The sequence below is a fragment of the Mollisia scopiformis genome (assembly GCF_001500285.1).
Source record: "Mollisia scopiformis unplaced genomic scaffold LY89scaffold_15, whole genome shotgun sequence".
Classification (NCBI taxonomy): domain Eukaryota; kingdom Fungi; phylum Ascomycota; class Leotiomycetes; order Helotiales; family Mollisiaceae; genus Mollisia; species Mollisia scopiformis.
In genome coordinates this window covers 1,016,552-1,033,583 of record NW_017263595.1, presented here as the reverse complement: position 1 = coordinate 1,033,583, position 17,032 = coordinate 1,016,552, and the positions used below count along the sequence as shown (strand labels likewise).

Here is a 17,032-nt window from a genome sequence, read left to right as displayed (position 1 = left end):
GCAAAGCGAGGTTACACAGTGCCCAGCAACGGTGAGACCCAGCAATGGAAGTTGGCTTTCAGGCATATTTCAAGGCTGTTCGCTGGATGGAAATCTACGCGGTGGAAGCTGATCGCAACCACCAGGAAGAGTATCTGCATGTGTCAGTCAGCACTGCATCTAGGCTGCAATCCCACATGTTACAGCCTCAACAGCCTCGTTCGATGGTGGGAGTTCGAAATCGATCAGACGTCTTCCTAGTCACATAATTAGATTCGGCCCATTCCCACGATTGTGATCTGCGTTGCGGAGAACGTGAAGTCATGGCAGAACCCAATTCAATGTATCGAGCCTTGCGGCCAAAGCAACATCATCATCGACCTCAGACAAATCCCATAGCAGCGATATTCGAAACTTGTCGAGATGCATTTGAACGATTATGCATTGTTGCGAGAAGAAATTCGTCTCCAGCCATTTCGACCTCAATCGACGGCCAATATGGGCAATTCTTGACATGGGGCAAGGATAGCGGGGCATCAACTCGTTCCCTTGATCGTGCCTTGCGCAAGACCACAAATCTGTCCAGTATAGTGATGGAAGTTCTTCGGGGCTTGTACTCGACACTTGTTAGAGGAATGGAGAAGGTTCAAGAGACAGCCGCTGTTCTGGAAGAGGACGCAGAAGCTATGATGATCGGAAGTTTTGATGCCAGCGATCCGGGTCTGATGCTGGATAGCCAAATGCAGGAGAATCCTAGGATCTCAATGCTCATCGAAAACATCGAAGGACTTTTGGTTTGCCTTATGAGGGTAGTACCGAATGTCTGTGATCCATTCCCGCTAGACGAGTACACCGTCGACGCCAACCCAAATGACGCCGTTCCGGACATCGACATTGCGACAGATATGTTTCCAGCAGCAACCAAAGTTCTAATCACGAGGCTAGGATGCGCTAATTGGAGAAGGAGGAAATATTTGAAATCTCTGCAGGAGAAGCGACAGCCTGGGATATCATACAGTGGCTTCAACAGCACTTCTGCGCCCAGACGAATCAAGAAATCGCAGCTCAGAGAGGTAGCAGTCGATGCATTCAACTTTCAAAAACCAGTCTTGAGGAAGGATAGTCCGCCGTCACGCCCTCCACTCCGTACTATCCCGAGTTATCTTGGTTCGAGTACAACAACACCTTCGGTCGACGGCGAGAGCGTCTTTTCGAGACCCGGGATAGGACATGAGTCGGTGACGACGATGAGTGAAGCTGAATTTGTAGTAAAACCCATGACGACCATGACGGTACCAAAGCCACCAGTGTCCTGGGAGAAGGGCGGATTGTTTATCTGTCCATATTGCCACGATGAAGTAGAAATTCCGAATGCCATAACGACGGAGGTGGATTGGGAGGGCCACGTCTTCGAGGACCTTGAGCCATACATGTGTACGTTTGACAAGTGTTTACGTCCCGAGAAAACATATGGAGAGCGCGACGAATGGTTTCGGCACGAGCTGGAAAGCCATCGAATCTTGAAAGTCTGGGTATGTCAATCCTGCAACGAGGAATTTGATTCTGCGTGCGCATGCGAATTCCATCTTCAAGATAAACACAGCAGCATTTGCGGCCCAGAAGAGATGGCAATGATGGTCTCGCTCTTCGAGAAGTACTCCCAGAAAGGGCTTAAAGCCGATGTTTGCCCTTTGTGCGCTGTCAAACTCGGTGCAGAAGCGCTAAAAGTTCATGTGGCCGGACATCTAGAGCAACTGGCTCTCACCTCTATCAATAGTGAAGAATCTTCTGAGGGAGACGACAGCGACGAGTGGGGATCTCAGAAGTTCGACGATAACGTCTCTGAGGGCCGAACCAAGCTGGAAATATTGAATGATTTTGTCGAGGAGCAACTCGGCTATGTCCTACCGGAAAAGAAAGGTCCTGCTGATACTGGCGTGGAGCAAACAAACCTCGATTTCGTTGGAGATTCCGATGACGACTCGGGAGATGAGAGCTTGTTCGGTCCATCTAATAAAAAGGGGGGCGACGAGGGAGCAGTATGGAAGGTTGCGAACTACCTCTCTGGTCATACGAGTAAGCAAAGACGAGAGATTGGCAATTCAATGCGTCGCAGTGGGTCAGGAAAGCTCTCTGGCACGGAGCCATACATTCAAGGCTCGAGTGATGCTCCATCTTCGACCGGAGCACTGCTACCGTTGCGCACGTCTGCCCGCCCAAGAGACGATGACTTCGTTGGAAGAGAGACCGACCTTGCGAACATGTACAAGATCTTATCCGTTCCAGGGAGGATCTGTACAATCAGTGGCACGGGAGGCATCGGAAAGACTGCTACCGCTGGGGAGTTCACCTACAGATACGAATCATCGTACGCATATGTGTTCTGGACACAGTCGGAGACCAGAGTCGGATGTGAGGACACGTTTAGTATGATTGCACTCGCGCTCGGTCTGGAGGCAGATGATCGGGACCAGAAACAGTTGATTGAATCGAGTCGAGAATTTCTGCAGACTTGCGACAAGAGATGGCTTCTAGTGTTCGACAACGTCGATTCTTGGGAGGCAGTTGAAGAAGTGAGTAGCCGAGAAGATTTATTGCGATAGAGATTTTTTGTTGTTAGCATAGTCCCGGTCAGAGGCTAACATCTAAAAAGTTCATACCTATCAACATGATCAGGACCCAAGGATCAGTTCTCGTCACGACACGGCTACCAGATCTTGCGCCGATACCGATTCCTACGAACTATTTCCACATCAACCTTAAGGAAATGACGATGGAAGAGAGTCGCTCCTTGCTAATTCAGGGAATGCAATCAGACCTGAAGTTTGAAAGAACCAGGTTTCATCCAGAGTGGAAAGTAGCTGGAGAGATCGCAAGCCTTGCAGGGCTTCCTTTGGCAATCTCACACATTGCTGGCTATGTCAAGGCATCCAAATGCTCCCTTGCCGAATTCCTGGAACTTTGGAACGAATGGCGGAGGAACAATTTCTCAACTCGGCCTCCCGAAGCCTCATCCAACATGGCCCTGGAAACGATATGGAACATCGGACTTAGTGATCTTGGAAGCGATGCACTGAAGCTGCTGAAGATTATGGCCTTTCTGGATAGCGATGGAATTCAGAGAGAATTGTTGATGAACGACCACACGACTCCAGCCCTAGCCTTTTTGAGAACAAACAATGCATTTCGGTAAGATACTTGAGCCGTCTCTTGATGCTCCATGACTAATGTATACTTCTTAGGTGTCGCAAGATGGTCACAGACCTCATGGACAGAAGGCTTATAGGCGTGAAAGTACAGGACCATAGCCAAGTCTTTTCGATTCACCGCTTGTTGCAGCATAGATTGCTTCAAGACTTAGATGACAATCCTCAGGAGAGGGAGATGATTTTTAACATGGCATTCGAGCTCATTCGGGAGCGTCTGCCCAGGCCTTCTATCGATAGTTCGGACTCGATGAAATGGAATGTATTCAAGGAATACGTTCCCCATGTCCTGACTATTCAAAAGATATTCGATGAAGGCCTCCCTTCTATCCAACCTTTCGTTGGGTTAGCAGAGCTATTCAGAGATGGAGGAGTGCATTTGTGGCAACGAGGACTAATCTATGATGCGCTGCGACTGCTCAATTCTGCAGAGGCAATCTTGAACCGACTAGACTGTGACGAAGACAAACTGCGGATAGACATCCACATCGCAACGACCCTCCTCATACAGTACTTTGGTATCAGTCACCGCATGGAGAGCAGGGATCGACACAGCAAAATCCTGGAGATCAGGCAGAAGCAACTTGCCGATGCGATCCCAGGAACAGCGACCAGAGACGACGAAGTCACTCTGTGTAACTCGCAGGCCGACTTTGGAAACGCACTTCTACAGTTCAACAGGTATGAAGAGGCCGAAATCATATATCAGAACTGCAAAGATAAATACAAGGAATGGGGCAGTGAGGACGAGCTGGCATTCGAGTACGCCAAGTTCAATCACCACCTGGCCTTTTGCCGAATGTACTGTCATGACTTTGACAATGCAATCAGGCTATCCGAGAAAGCTGTCGAACTGGTGTCTCGACAAACAGGTCAAGTCCAATTGATCCTCAGGTACAAATTCGATTTGGCAAGCATAATCTTGCAGCATGGAGATGCAAAGAAATCTCTTGAAATGCAAGAGCAGATCCTTCAGGCGCGCCTGAGCTTGCAGGGAACAGGAAAGACCACCTACTTCACCCTTCAGAGCTACTATGCCGTCGGAGCATTGTATGCGCATCTTGGGAGGCTAGATGAGGCCGAGTAAGTGCCAATGAATGCTGGTATCTGGGATATTGCTAACGCTTCGTAGATCGTACATGAGGACAGCTCTGTCGCGAGCGCAGGAGAGAGCTGACAAAGGATTTTGGCCAGATGCTGCTGTAGCACGTACTGACTTCCACCTCTCGAAGATATTGATCCAGAATGGGAAGGACGGCGTAGAAGCTGAAGCTCTTGCCACGAAGGCGAGATCTGTGTTGTCGCGACTCTTGCCCTTTGATCCCTTGGATGGAGTAGCAGAAGAGGACGAATTGGCACTATTCGACCACTTGCAGCCCGTATTTGGAGGACGTTTTGTTGGTACTTCGCTGTTGAAATATCTGCGATAGTTGTCATATCGTACGTTTTGACGCTTTGTGGTTTAGGAAGAGGGAACCGGCGTTGAAGGACCTGATTATCTGTTAGTCGAAAAGAATGGCTATTCTCGAGAGCTGGGAAAATAGTACCAATCATAGAGAAAAATTCACAGGCGTTTTTGGATCTGCCGTATGCCTTAGTAATGGAGATGTTCTAAGAAACGCGTTCGAAACTCTGACGCGATTGAGTCGGTTCGGGGGACGTGTCTTTGCCAGTTGTGTCTGCAACTCCCAATTCGTCCTCGTTCCGACCTCCTTGGTAAAACACTTCCAACAAGGAAATTGCACCTGTACAACCCATTAATGATACCATCGACGAGGAGACGGAGGCTGCTGAAATTTCAAAGCTCCAAGCCGAAATTGCGCGAGCGAAGCAGAGGAGAGAGCGGTTGCAGCAATTACAAGACCTGGAAGCAAGAGAAGAGGAGTGCGTACGCCGGCGCCGCCTCTCAGCCGTGAAACTCGCTAGCTTGACCTGCTCATCACAAGCATCATCTGCATCATCTAGCCTGGTCTTTAGGTCCTCTCTTGTATCTTGCAGTTGTTAGACTTTGTTCCAAAAGTCCTCGATCACTCCGCTCGCATCTTCTTCTTCGTGATGAAGATTCTCGATTGTTTTTGTTGCATGGATTGTACCTCGGCTGTGGCCTCATCAATAAGGTTATGCGACTGAGCTTCGCGTTGGATGTTGTCGATTTGCTCCTGCTTGGAGTGCAACTCTGCTGCGGCTTCTGCGCTTCGGAGTAGAGGTTGTCGAGGTCTCTCTGCTTGGACTCCAACTCTGCAGACGCTTCGTTGAGAAGTAGCTGTGCTTCAGTCAACTTTCGATCTTTGTCCTTGATCTCCAGAGCTCAGCGTCCTTTTCTTCCTGTTTGGATAGCAACTCTGTTACCGCCACGTCGAAGCGTAATTGTGCTTCCCTCAATTCTTGATCTTTCTCTTTGATCAATTGGGATTGTGCACGGCGTGCAAGGTTAAAGGTTGCCTCGAGTACTAGAATTTGATCTCTCAGATCCTGCAGTTCTCGCTCCCTGGCTCGCAGCAGCTCGTCCTTCTGGAGGATTGCTTCCGACAACTCATGTATCGTCTGATCCCGTGAGAGAACATGGCCCTTCTGCATCTTGATCTCTGCTTCGGCAATCTATGAAATGAGAGAAACCAAAGGTTAGTTCAGAATCTGGAGTCAGAAATCTCTGGACGTACCACCAAAGTTACGAGTACATTCTAAAGTCCGAAAAGGGTGGTGGTAATGACGTTGCTGCGAGTGCGGCTGCTAGATGCTCACTAAATGAGACTATCCAGAACCTAAAATTCCAATCCTCTCAGCATGCTCTTTTCTCAATATCGCATAGGCTGCAAGCAGACATGATCGACATTGCAGTATGGAGGAGCTCTTTCCGATCTCCCGGATTTCAAATGCTACAAATGGTAGCTCAGGTACCGTTGCTGCTTGGTTTGCGGGGTGTTGCCGTTCCTGTCTGTAGAGAGCTTGGTTCAGCTTTTTAGTCTGATGAAGTGAAGCTCTGAGCTGCAAGCTGTAAAGCTGTGACATCACGAGCTTTACATCACAGCTCCACGGTGCTCTTTGTTGCCGAGGATGTGTATGTATATAAACATGAGGTGTTCAATCGCGGGGCTTGGTATCGGAGGCATCTCCTACAAAGACAACTCTGCATCATGTATTTCTCTATAGCCGCTGTTGCATTCTTCGCTGCCTCTGTGGGGGCCAAGAAATGTATGAACGCTACAGTACCTGTTACCATCTCTTCTCGCAATGGAGTTTTCAACCTTGCTGTCCCGCAGACCAACCTCGAGGTGACTGATTTCATCCTCAACATGACACAACAAGGTCGAAACTTCACCAACACAGCCCTCACTGGATACGCAACTGTCGAAGGAACATACAATATCAGCACCGAATTCTGTCAACCCAGCGAAGGCAACTTTACAGATCCCACAGTCCAAGTCCTCACTCACGGAATTGGTTTTGACAAGACGTAAGCTCCCATCCTCCCCATTTTTACTTCCATTAACATAAGCTAGATACTGGGACCTCTCCTTCAACGACTACAACTACTCCTACATCAACGTAGCAACCGATACCTACAAATACTGCACCCTCTCCTTCGACCGCCTCGGAATCGGCAACTCCTCCCACGGCGAACCCCTCAACGAAATCCAATCCTTCCTAGAAGTATCCGCCACCGTCGCCCTCACGCAGATGCTCCGCAACGGCACCTTCCCCAACGTCCCGCACGCCTTCACCAAGGTCGTCCACATCGGACACTCCTTCGGCTCAGCACAAACCTACTCTCTCGCCAACATGTACCCCTCCCTCACCGACGGCATCGTCCTGACCGGCTTCTCCATGAACGCCTCTTTCCCGCCCTTCTTCCTCGCTGGCGGCAACTTCGTCCTCGCAAGCAAAAACCAGCCATTGCGATTCAGCAACTTCACCGGGGCCCAAATCTCATCTTTACTTTCAACCTACGCCGAACCGCTCCTCGACTACATCACGCCCCTCAGCACCACCCTCAGCTCGCTCGCACCCCCACAAATACTGCCCAACGGCTATATAATCAACTCCAACGCCGAAGCGAACAAATACCTCTTCCTCAAACCGCACTTCTACGACCCCGCCATCCTGGTCCTCGCCGAAGCGATCAAACAGCCCGTCACTTTGGGCGAGATCCTCACCCTCGGTTCGCTGGCGATGAAGAACGCGTTTACGGGGCCGGTGATGGTTATCACGGGCCAGAACGACCTGCCGTATTGCGGCGGCGATTGTTTGGACACAGGGGGGGCGGCGGCGAGTATCCCGGCGCAGGTTGCGATGAATTTTCCCGTGGGGAATTTTACGAGTTATATACAGCCGGATAGTGGGCATGGGATTAATTTGCATTATAACGCTACGGGGGCGTATGCTGTTATTAATGATTATCTGAATTCGAAGGGGTTGATGAGTTCGTAGATGTGGAAGAGGGAGATTTGTATATATGGAAGATGTGGAAAAGAGGGAATGAATAGCTTGACAGATAATAATCAATATTTAATGAATAATGAACACTCTTTCATACCAACCCTTCTTACTCACAACAGCACAGTGAAGTTTTAAATCCGAGTTCTTGCCAGCTACACCGTATCTTGACCCACGACAGCACCATGAGCGTCCGAACCATCGACTTCGTGTAAGCTATACCGTCTCCTAAATCGTCCCAGCACCACGAAAAAGTCCGAAATTCGAGTTCTTGCTCGCCACCATATAAGGTTCCCTCATCCCAAACCAATACTTCTTAATCCCCCATTATCCCCATTAATACTATGCTTCTCATCTCCTTTCAACGTCAGTGTTCGTCATCGACTGTAGTATATAGCACCTCAATAACGGTTCTATCGATGAATATTGTTATGCAATATCCCTCGTATTTTCCCGTAGCCTCGCGGTCAGTGTCTCTTGAAGCAGACTTCCAAACATACCTAAACAATCCCCTTTTCTTTCTCTTCATTTTCCTCCGAGCGAAGAATTGGGCTTAGAACTGAGCGTGCATAAAACCCCGCATAATTTTCACAAAAACCCGCCGCAAAAGCAAATCCAATCCTTCGGCACTCACACTTCCTAACGCCGAGCGGGAGCTCCACTTTGGAGGTTGCGTGCTGACAAAACCTATGTCTCTGTGCCGTTTATGATACATACATAAGCTGGGATATTCCCTCTTGGTTTAGTTTTTTGTACCTGCATTTGATGTGTGAGTGGTGTGCTGGGGTGGTGATGGGATTGGAAGGAATGGAATGTTGATCATTTCAGTGTGAGTATAAGAGTCACTTGGGGACGGTAAGTGAGTGAGTGGTGGCAGGCAGGTTTTTTTCATTGCGGTTGAAGTGTCTCGTCTAACTTGAGGCCTTCCCTATGTTTCACTCTTCTACAGGAGAATGGAGTCAGAGAAAAGGAAGAAGACGGATCCACCATATGCACAAAAGGCCTTTTTTGTCTGTCTGCCGCCGAACATTACATTTCAATCGACCGACCGACCATCCGTCCATTCCAGTCGAGGCCGGGACGCCTAGAACGCCTAACACACATACATTCGGGGGTATGAGAAGCAAGAGCAGAGGCAGAAGTCGCTTGCGGAAATTATGTACAAGAAAGAGGTTGGTGCCGATCAAGATCGTGGGACCTGGATGGGAAGATTGTTGAAGACGAATCGACTGGGAACCTGTCAGATTCTGCAATGAAGACAGAGAGAGTGAAGTATACCTGACAAGCTTCACTTCGTGTTAATCGGCTTATTGGTTCCATTCCCCGTCTGAATCGTGCCACCAACCCGCGAAGAGATACCGAAACCGACACCGAGCGCGATACCGAGGATAACGAGGAAGATGACCGCCGAGATGATGCCCTTGGTCTTCTTGCTCAGCGCCGCCCACGGTCTGCAGCACGCGCGCTCCCGCTTGGCGATCTTGCGCTGCATCTTGAGGTGGTTTCGACCGGGCCAAGCTGGGTCGACGCACGACTTGGTCTTGTTCTTCAGGAGGTTCGACTTGCTCTGGCTGGCCTGCGTCTTCTCCTGCGTCAGGGCTTGGGCCTCGAGATCGTTCTCGAACGAGGAGTGGATGACGTTGACGTTCATCTTGGAGTCGGAGTGGGACTCGTCGTTGTGCGAGTGGTGGTATTCGTAGGGGGAATTGAGGGAGTCGAGAATGGATTTCTCGTTTGTGGCAGAAGGGGGAGGGCTTAAAGAGTGTGTGGAGTCAACGTCTTGGATGGTGGATAAGACGAGACCTTGTTGATGTTGGCGGGCGGGAGATGGTCGTGTGATTGTGAGGATGTTGTGATTCGAGGTAGGTGCATCGCCAGTAGCATCGGTTGTGGTGACCACAACCGATTTCTCGTCGACGGCAGACATGATGAATCGAATTTTATCGTCGGGTCGTCTGCTTGTTCGAGTGAATGGAGGAGGTGCGAATGGGATATTTGTGGTGGTGCAGGTTTGTTGAGGCAAAAGCTTGCGTATGTCGAAGCTTCAGATGGAGAAAGAGCGAAACGAAGGGAGTTTGGAGGACAATTGATCACAGGTCTTCTCTCCACAATTCGAATCTAGGTAGGTGCCTCGATAATTGGGATCTCTGTAAGTTTGAAGCGTTGATTGGGGATGTCGCAGAAGTCGTCGTCGTGGAGTGGAAACGGCAGTCAAATTAGTATTCGAATCGTCCAACAATAGCTGCCCAGTACAGGTCCAGAAACAGTAAAGTTCTGAATGATTGATGAATTGAAAGATTGAACAGCCGCTCCCGTCGTCGTGTCGAATGAGGGAGAGAGAGACGAAGGGCAGAGGAGGAAGAGTTGATTCTTGAAAGAAGTTGGACGATGAATGGTGGTGCTGCTGGTTCTCCTCAACGGACCTTGATGCAATCTCGCTGGGTGTCTCAAGGTTTGCAAGGCACTGTACTGTATCTCGCTTAGGAGGCGATCTCCAGATAATCCTGGCCGGCCTAAGATTGTGGTCTAGTGAATACTGCCGGATATCGAATGCAATTCAAGTTCTGAATCGTCATGAATTATGAGATCGAGACTGGAAATCGGAGAAGAGTGACTTTCTGAGACTTTGCCAACAAAGATGGCATACAGCGAATATTCATATTGTTGTCTGTCTCCTGTACCTGGGCCCGCCACTACGCTGGTAAGACTGGGGAGCGGGCGTATTGGTTGCACACTGGTACCAGCCTATCTATCTTCGACGGAGAAATCCCCAGCCTGACTGAACGCCCAGCCATTTTGTCCCCTTCCGCCGTCGTCCTCTTTTCCTGCACCAGCAGAGCAAACCAGCCCAGCATCAATCCATCCCCATCCCAGGACAAGAGGCGACATTCAACCAATGCAACCACTGAACTGGCCGCGGCCATCCCCATCCCAGGTGGCGCAAAGACCACCGCTTTCCACTTCTCAAAGCATCTTCAGTGTCCGTGTCACAGCGCACAGCATGGTTCCCGTTATCACGATGCTGCCCACGGCATAAACTTGCGCGCATTACATTCGATATTCGACGATTAAGCTCGATGTTTGGATAACAGTAAGCGGATCTGAAACGAAGACCCCGCCCGTATCCCCAGCTCAACGTTCATCATCGCCAAAAAATCAAGACCAAGATCAAGACGTTCACTCCAGATTTTCGATAGCCTCACGTTGTAGTTTTCCGCTGCTGAAAAAAGAAATGTCGCTGCAGCGTCTTCCAGGGAAGAAGCACGCCAACTCACTTAAAGTTGGCGCCGGTGCCTGCCCTTGCGTGGCTCGCTAACCCGATGCATTGATAGTGGTCGGGAGAAGCCAGATTGGGGTGGTCTGGATGCAAGATGAGCCTGAAGTGCTCGCTCGCTCGCTGTCTCTCCAAGGAAAATGTTTATTGCTTGCTGAAACGTCGTGCATGAAATAATACAGATGATGGATGATAATAGTGGCGAACGAACCTGCTGGAGAAGAAGGTTAATGGCGAGATACGAGTACGGTGTAGACCCGAAGAAAGAACCTGCTGAAGCAAGTCGACGCTTCGACACTGAGGCGCTTCTCCTTCTGCTTGGAGGCAACCTGCATATCGCCCAACTCACCCACCGCCATCCTTATTCATCGTCTTGCTTCTTTCATCCAACTCTACCAACATCTGCACTCATCCAATGTTTCCCTCTGTCATCTCCATTAGCGCCACTGAAACTTATTGAAACACCATCAAACAAATATACCGATCTACACCAATCGAAACATTTTCTTCCTTCTTGTCTGTCATGCCTGCCATCCGAAGAAACCACCTCACTCGCACGGTCTCTTTCGCTCGTGACTCGTGCTAGGTCCAGTAATCTGAAAAGGAGACGGACAGAACCAACGAACGAACACACAGACAGACGGGTGGACGCGTTAGCAGTGACCTTCCACCACAGCACATCGCATCGCATCACAGCCCCTCGATCGCGCATCCCAGGACAGTCTCAGTAGGTAATGTATAACACGAATCAAGTGCATTTCCAAGAACAGACAATAGTACATACATACGGTATATGCACATGCAGTCCGTCTTCGTATGTATGTATGTATGTATGTATGTATGCGTATGCAAGACACTTCCAGACAGTAGTTTGTATGTAGATAAGGTACGAGCCAGCTGTACGGGAAAACGAAAGAAAGGCTAGAAAGAAAGCAGTGAACCTTTCTGTAACACTACTGTACTAGTCTTATCGATCGATGAAGCTTGTGATGGCGAAAGAAGTCTTGTGCAGAAGCTTGTGAAGCTTGTGGCTTTTGTCCCAGGGATCTCGGCTGGTCTGGAGAGGAGAGGAAAGGTACCAGACTAGCTTATTTGGGACAGCTTATTGTTAAGGTCACGATTCTAATTGCGAGAGATTTCGCGCCTTCATGTTCTCTTCTATCCGTCACTTTCTTAATACAAATATAAATTCACTATGAGTTTTAATCTTCATCATCCTTAAACCACTTTTCACTCTTCCAAGTTCCATCACTTTAGCAACGGTCACGTGACCATCTCTCAAGTCACCCCTGCACAGCTGGACAAGGATCTGCAGTCCATCAGTCCAGAACACAACTCCGCAAACCCGTCTTCTGTTGCACATCGCCAAACTTGCGATCTAAACCGCCAAGCAAAGATGCTCTGAAAGAGGAAGGAGATATGGTGATCTAGAGCCGTTATGTAATCAATCTAGTAGTGAGGCTAAGGAATGACCGAGGCCAAGGAAGGCAGGATAAAACTTTCTCCTTCTTCTGCTATTCTGTATCATTATCAGAGATCACCACAACGTCAGCAGATTCTCAATTCGCAAAGAAAATCAAATCAATTACTAGCTAGCTAGCTAAATAGCTATAAGCAGCCCGGATTCAACGCAGGAGGTGGTGTCTTTTTTCCCCAGTCGCTCGAAATAAACGCTAGGCCATGCCATCCATCCATGCTACCGCGAAAATAACGCCATGATCCCCCATCCCATCCCGTTCGTCACTGCGTTATCTAATGTACATATACGGTCCTCCGGCTTCGAAACTGGTTCGGATCCAGAAAACCACATCGCGTTGTCAACCTCTCAAAGAACGCTTCCTAAGAACTCATCGAAACCGTCGCAACCGTCGCAACCGTCGCCATCATATCAATCCTCCACATCCGAAGCGTGCGGGACCAAGTCTGAGCCGTTGAGATCTTCGTCGTCCAAACTGCCCCAAGTTCTCATATCTGGTGCCGAACGCTGGACTTTGGCTTGGTCTGACTTGCGAATCGGAGAGCCACTGGTATTGGGAGGAGTATTGTTATCGGCAAACAGATTTTCGAGGCGACGTCTCTTCGAAGCCTGTGGGGTAGAAGTTTCTCCATCCGAGTCCCTGGATCTCTTCGACCAGTCGAAGGCAGGTGCAGCTTGTTTATGGGTGCCACTTGAGAATGAAGAACCATTCTGTACGCTCGATTGAGAACCAGTCGTTCCTGAACCTGGAGTGTATGATTGGACTCGTTGCTGCTGAGATTCATCAGTCAAAATCCTGCCTAAGCGATGCGAGGCACTTACTGTTAGAGAAGAATTTGTAGTCATATTGGGTGTGGTTGAGCCGGTCATCGATCTTGTCGGCTTTGAGGACGAGCCTAACTTTTTGACAGTGTTGCTTTGCTTCACAATAAGTCTATAAAGTTCAGTCTGCTTGCCTTTCAGCTGATCGTCGTCCCACCAAGCTGGCCGAATATAGTCGCATTGAAGTCCGAACTCTTCACATTGCCAGCATTTTGGCTTTTGCAAGTTGCAAGAGGCGTGTCGAAGCGAGCATGTCCAGCAACCTGTTAAGTTTCAGTATCATGTAGTGACTTCACATCGAAGTTCATTGTCAACTTACCTCCTCCACGACGCAAAGCTCCGGGCCTGCTCGTGCTAGCTTTGGCATTCTGTTTAAGAACAGGTTGGGAGAACTGGGACGAACTTTGACCAGGCTTCACGAGCGACTGCTGGATAGGGCGCTCAGCAACATGTACGGGTCCTCTTGGTAGGGCATATGAAGGCAATGATGTTTCTTGGCCTTTGTTGGTACTCGCGAATCCATTAGACTGTGTGAATGTCGAAGCGACGGTACTTGGCTTCGCAATAATTTCCACTGTCTTTGCTGAAAAGCTAAATCTAGTAACCTCAGCTGGTTTCTGTGTCTTTGCCGACAAGCTGGGTGTAGCAATCTCGGCAGGTCTCTGTGTCTTTGCTATCAAATTAGGTCTGGCAACCTCAGTTGATTTCGGTGTCTTTGCTACCAAATTAGGTGCAGCAACCTCAGCTGGTCTCTGTATCTTTGCCGCCAAGTTAGGTCTGGCAACCTCAGCTGAGTTCTGTACGACACTGGCATTGGAAGTTGAAATTGAAGTTGAAGTTAAAGTTTGGGAATCGTCGAACTTAAAGCTGTCGGCAAGGCTTTGCGATATCGCTTGAGGAGTAAAGAGCGGTTGTCGCTCAACGGGTTGTGAGAGAGACCAGACACTCTCGCCCGTCTTTCTCTTCATCGCATCAGAAGACCACATCTTAGCCCAGTATTTCGTACCAGTCTCTTTGACCTGTAATTGGAGTGAATATCGAAGAACTCGCTTCACAGTGCCATCTTTGGTGCGCTCTGTTTCGAGGTCTGAAAGCTCAACTTCCATTTCATCTGCTAAGGGACTCCAAGTTATCTTCTCGTAGTGCTCCGGGTATGGTACTGGCACAATTAGCATATCGACAATATTTGCTTGAGGACATTCGTACTCTCATGGCCTCTCTCGTTGATCCAACTTCCACTCTTGGTAAGAGCTGCCCACTTATCCTTTCCTGGTCGATAGTTGAAGGTGAAGATTTTCTCCGAGAAGTTTAAATCATCGTCATCAAGCTCAAGATAATGTCTTCTCGCGTCCTTGGCACTTGTTTCTGTAGATATCTCGCGACCATTCATGGATTTTTGACCCTGTAAAATTTCAATCATTGTTTTATGAAAGGTCGACAAATTACTAGCTTACCTGCTTCACAAGATACGTTACGGCCCAGTAGTATGTACGACCGTCGACGCCTTTTTTGGTTACAAGGTTTTTGAAGAACTTGGACTTCTTTAATTTTGGTGTCACTTCAATCATAGTGAGATTGCCTTTGGTTCTCGTGATCTCGTCATTGGAGATAAAATTGTCGAAAATCTTAGAGAGCACCGCGCCTTTAGCGACTGCTCCCTTGCTGGATTATGTCAGCCCAATACACAAGTTTGTTGGAAGTTCCTTACAGCTTTGACGTCTCTAGAAGTCTCAGACCCTTGAACTCCGCTCCAATTGATTTAAGAACATGAGGGTTTTGAAATAGTCCACCGCCGAGGACGATATACTACATTGCTAGTTAGCCGCAGACATTTAAAAGTTTGTTTAAGAGTATCTTACATCGACTGGTTCACCCATCGCAAGCTGTCGCCTAATAGCCTCCACCAGCGCGGCAATACACAGTGCAAAGCTACCAAATGGATTAGCACTGCAAGAAGTTGATAGATGACTATGCAGATCTGATAGCTCATAGTCTGTCACCAGAGCTTGCTAACGGTCATTGTCCATCAGTGCCCCAAACAGCTATTAAGCTTGGGCTAGAATAGCAACATAGTGTGAGAGTACACTTACCATTGCTTGGTCTCATCGCTAATTATCACATCAGTTTTTGTAGAAGTTGAGACATGTATTTTGACTTACACTGTGACGGTTATGACATCATCTGCTGATACTTTCATCGGATTCTCGAAAGACAGCGCACGATCATTTGAACCCACGAAAAGCTTTTACCCAAGTATTAGCACTGTAAAAGCCGACAGATGGGTTGGTAGCTCCAAGCGATGTCAGGACGTTACACATGGACGGCATCCTTCTGCCTACATGTCTCTGTTTCGGAGAAAGCTCCAGAACCCTATGGATACTACAGCCAATGAAGCTAGGAACAAGCTTACCTTGTACTGAGTGTCGAACTTATTTCGAATACGCTCAATATACCAATCGCGGTATGGGCAATTCTCTGGGATCTTTGTTGCAATCAATCTCTCGAACAGATCTGATATTGTCTCTGCACCGCACACCACACCTAACATTCTGTTAAGCACGCCCCTTTGAAAGGAAGTTCAAGGTTGTTTAGCTTACTCTCGGATTGGAACTCTTGGGCAAAGCGAAGTGGCTCAAGACCATCTAGTCTAAACCGGACGAAGGACTGCAAACGTTAGCAATGCTTTGGGACTATTGAGAAGAACCAACGCAAGTTCCACCGCCACCGTCAGCGACCAAGTAGCGTTTTCCTACCTATAGCGATCAATTATTAGCAAATACTCAAGTGTTTAACCAGTGAGGTACTCACCACCCAGTCCTGGTCGTTTTCCCCTTCTTGAACCCAATTCCGGAATAGAGCTGCTGGCTCCGATTCAAGCGAAACTGTAGTCGATTTGATAGGACCTTGAATGAAAGACTGCAAAACCTGTTCATGAGCGATCGTGGATCGACCTGGAGGTACAGCAACAACAAGCCTAGAGGGTCAGACAGTCATGTTAGCTCGAAAACCATTGTTCGCTGCAAAGGTTGTAGTGGCTTCAGATGTGCCATAAAGAACGTCGCGGAAATAAGGTTCAAAGGACGCAAGTTCTGCTTACTCAAGATCTAATTGGTCAAATTTTGGATAGATTTGTCGCAAGGACGAGATACCACTGCCTTCAGTGAAAAGATGGTCGAAGAGGAGACGGGCCCAGTCTCTCATCAAATCATCCATTGTCTTCCCAAGCATATCAAGCTGCTTCTGTATCTGACCCTGAATGTTCGCAATAAGTGCTTTATTTTGATGATGGTGGAACATGAGCTTCCAAAGTCGAATAAGTCTGTCTGGACGATACGATTTTGGATTCGCATTATCGAATAGAGGCTGGAGATCATTCCCCGTCAAAGGAGTGCCATCCTCTTCGTAGTACATCGCTGTACACGGGGTGGAGCTGTGGTTCATGTAGAAACCGATCCAGCCCTCATACAATTTTACTCTAGGAGTAGATTGTGCCTTGCCGCCATTCTGTTTACCATATAGGATCTCAGCAGTCGCTACTGCGCATTGTGTGGTGCCCACATCGATGCCGACAATCAGTCTGCCAACGGACTTGGATGTAGATGCTGGCTTGGCAGCCGTGGTTTGCGTAACGGCAAAGGACTGGGTGGATGCGCTTGATGTCGAGGCTCCCAATGGAGGCTTAGCTCGAGGACTGGGACCGGTGCGGGCTGGAAAGGTCAGTCAGATCTTTCGACTTTGGGGAACTCTTTGGAAACTTACCTTTGCCGCCCCGGATCGCTCTACCTCGAACAGGTGAGGGGAGCATGATAACACCGTGTGAAGCCACCGCTCAGTCGTCGC

The 17,032-nt window shown here is 48.7% G+C and overlaps 5 protein-coding genes across 5 annotated transcripts; 2 read left to right on the top strand and 3 right to left on the bottom strand.

Annotated features, from left to right (window-relative positions):
• Positions 1–79: 79 nt before the first annotated feature.
• On the top strand, positions 80–4,773 carry LY89DRAFT_783619 (uncharacterized protein). The gene is made up of 4 exons (XM_018222700.1): positions 80–2,552; positions 2,633–3,168; positions 3,222–4,268; positions 4,318–4,773. Exons 1-4 carry the CDS (start codon positions 303–305, stop codon positions 4,613–4,615), a joined length of 4,131 nt encoding a protein of 1,376 aa, XP_018069838.1. The 5' UTR covers positions 80–302; the 3' UTR covers positions 4,616–4,773.
• A 338-nt stretch (positions 4,774–5,111) lies between these two features.
• On the bottom strand, positions 5,112–6,233 carry LY89DRAFT_114505 (uncharacterized protein). Its single transcript, XM_018205098.1, has 2 exons — positions 5,846–6,233; positions 5,112–5,783 (listed from the first exon to the last, which is right to left on the bottom strand). Exon 2 carries the CDS (start codon positions 5,760–5,762, stop codon positions 5,460–5,462), a length of 303 nt encoding a protein of 100 aa, XP_018069837.1. The 5' UTR covers positions 5,763–5,783; positions 5,846–6,233; the 3' UTR covers positions 5,112–5,459.
• Positions 6,234–6,443: 210 nt separating this feature from the next.
• On the top strand, positions 6,444–7,683 carry LY89DRAFT_686221 (uncharacterized protein). Its single transcript, XM_018215236.1, has one exon. It carries the CDS (start codon positions 6,864–6,866, stop codon positions 7,611–7,613), a length of 750 nt encoding a protein of 249 aa, XP_018069836.1. The 5' UTR covers positions 6,444–6,863; the 3' UTR covers positions 7,614–7,683.
• A 1,224-nt stretch (positions 7,684–8,907) lies between these two features.
• Positions 8,908–9,546, bottom strand: LY89DRAFT_735586 (uncharacterized protein; the record flags this gene model as incomplete). Its single annotated transcript, XM_018220032.1, has 1 exon — positions 8,908–9,546. One exon carries the CDS (start codon positions 9,544–9,546, stop codon positions 8,908–8,910), a length of 639 nt encoding a protein of 212 aa, XP_018069835.1.
• A 2,867-nt stretch (positions 9,547–12,413) lies between these two features.
• LY89DRAFT_783615 (uncharacterized protein) lies at positions 12,414–16,997 on the bottom strand (the record flags this gene model as incomplete). The annotated part of the gene is made up of 15 exons (XM_018222699.1): positions 12,414–13,144; positions 13,193–13,455; positions 13,512–14,351; positions 14,399–14,594; positions 14,647–14,854; positions 14,901–14,998; positions 15,052–15,121; positions 15,283–15,300; positions 15,352–15,434; positions 15,603–15,733; positions 15,790–15,856; positions 15,901–15,945; positions 16,001–16,166; positions 16,290–16,899; positions 16,952–16,997. The coding sequence occupies 15 exons, from the start codon at positions 16,995–16,997 to the stop codon at positions 12,782–12,784; spliced, it is 3,204 nt and encodes a 1,067-aa protein (XP_018069834.1). The 3' UTR covers positions 12,414–12,781.
• Between the last annotated feature and the right edge of the window lie 35 nt (positions 16,998–17,032).

Excerpts from the sequence above, each read along its gene's own strand:
- LY89DRAFT_783619 (XM_018222700.1), top strand. The coding sequence starts at position 303 with ATGGCAGAACCCAATTCAATGTATCGAGCCTTGCGGCCAAAGCAACAT. Across the intron at positions 2,553-2,632 it reads CTTGGGAGGCAGTTGAAGAA|TTCATACCTATCAACATGAT; the intron begins GTGAGTAGCCGA and ends ACATCTAAAAAG. Across the intron at positions 3,169-3,221 it reads AGAACAAACAATGCATTTCG|GTGTCGCAAGATGGTCACAG; the intron begins GTAAGATACTTG and ends TATACTTCTTAG.
- LY89DRAFT_114505 (XM_018205098.1), bottom strand. The coding sequence starts at position 5,762 with ATGCAGAAGGGCCATGTTCTCTCACGGGATCAGACGATACATGAGTTG.
- LY89DRAFT_686221 (XM_018215236.1), top strand. The coding sequence starts at position 6,864 with ATGCTCCGCAACGGCACCTTCCCCAACGTCCCGCACGCCTTCACCAAG.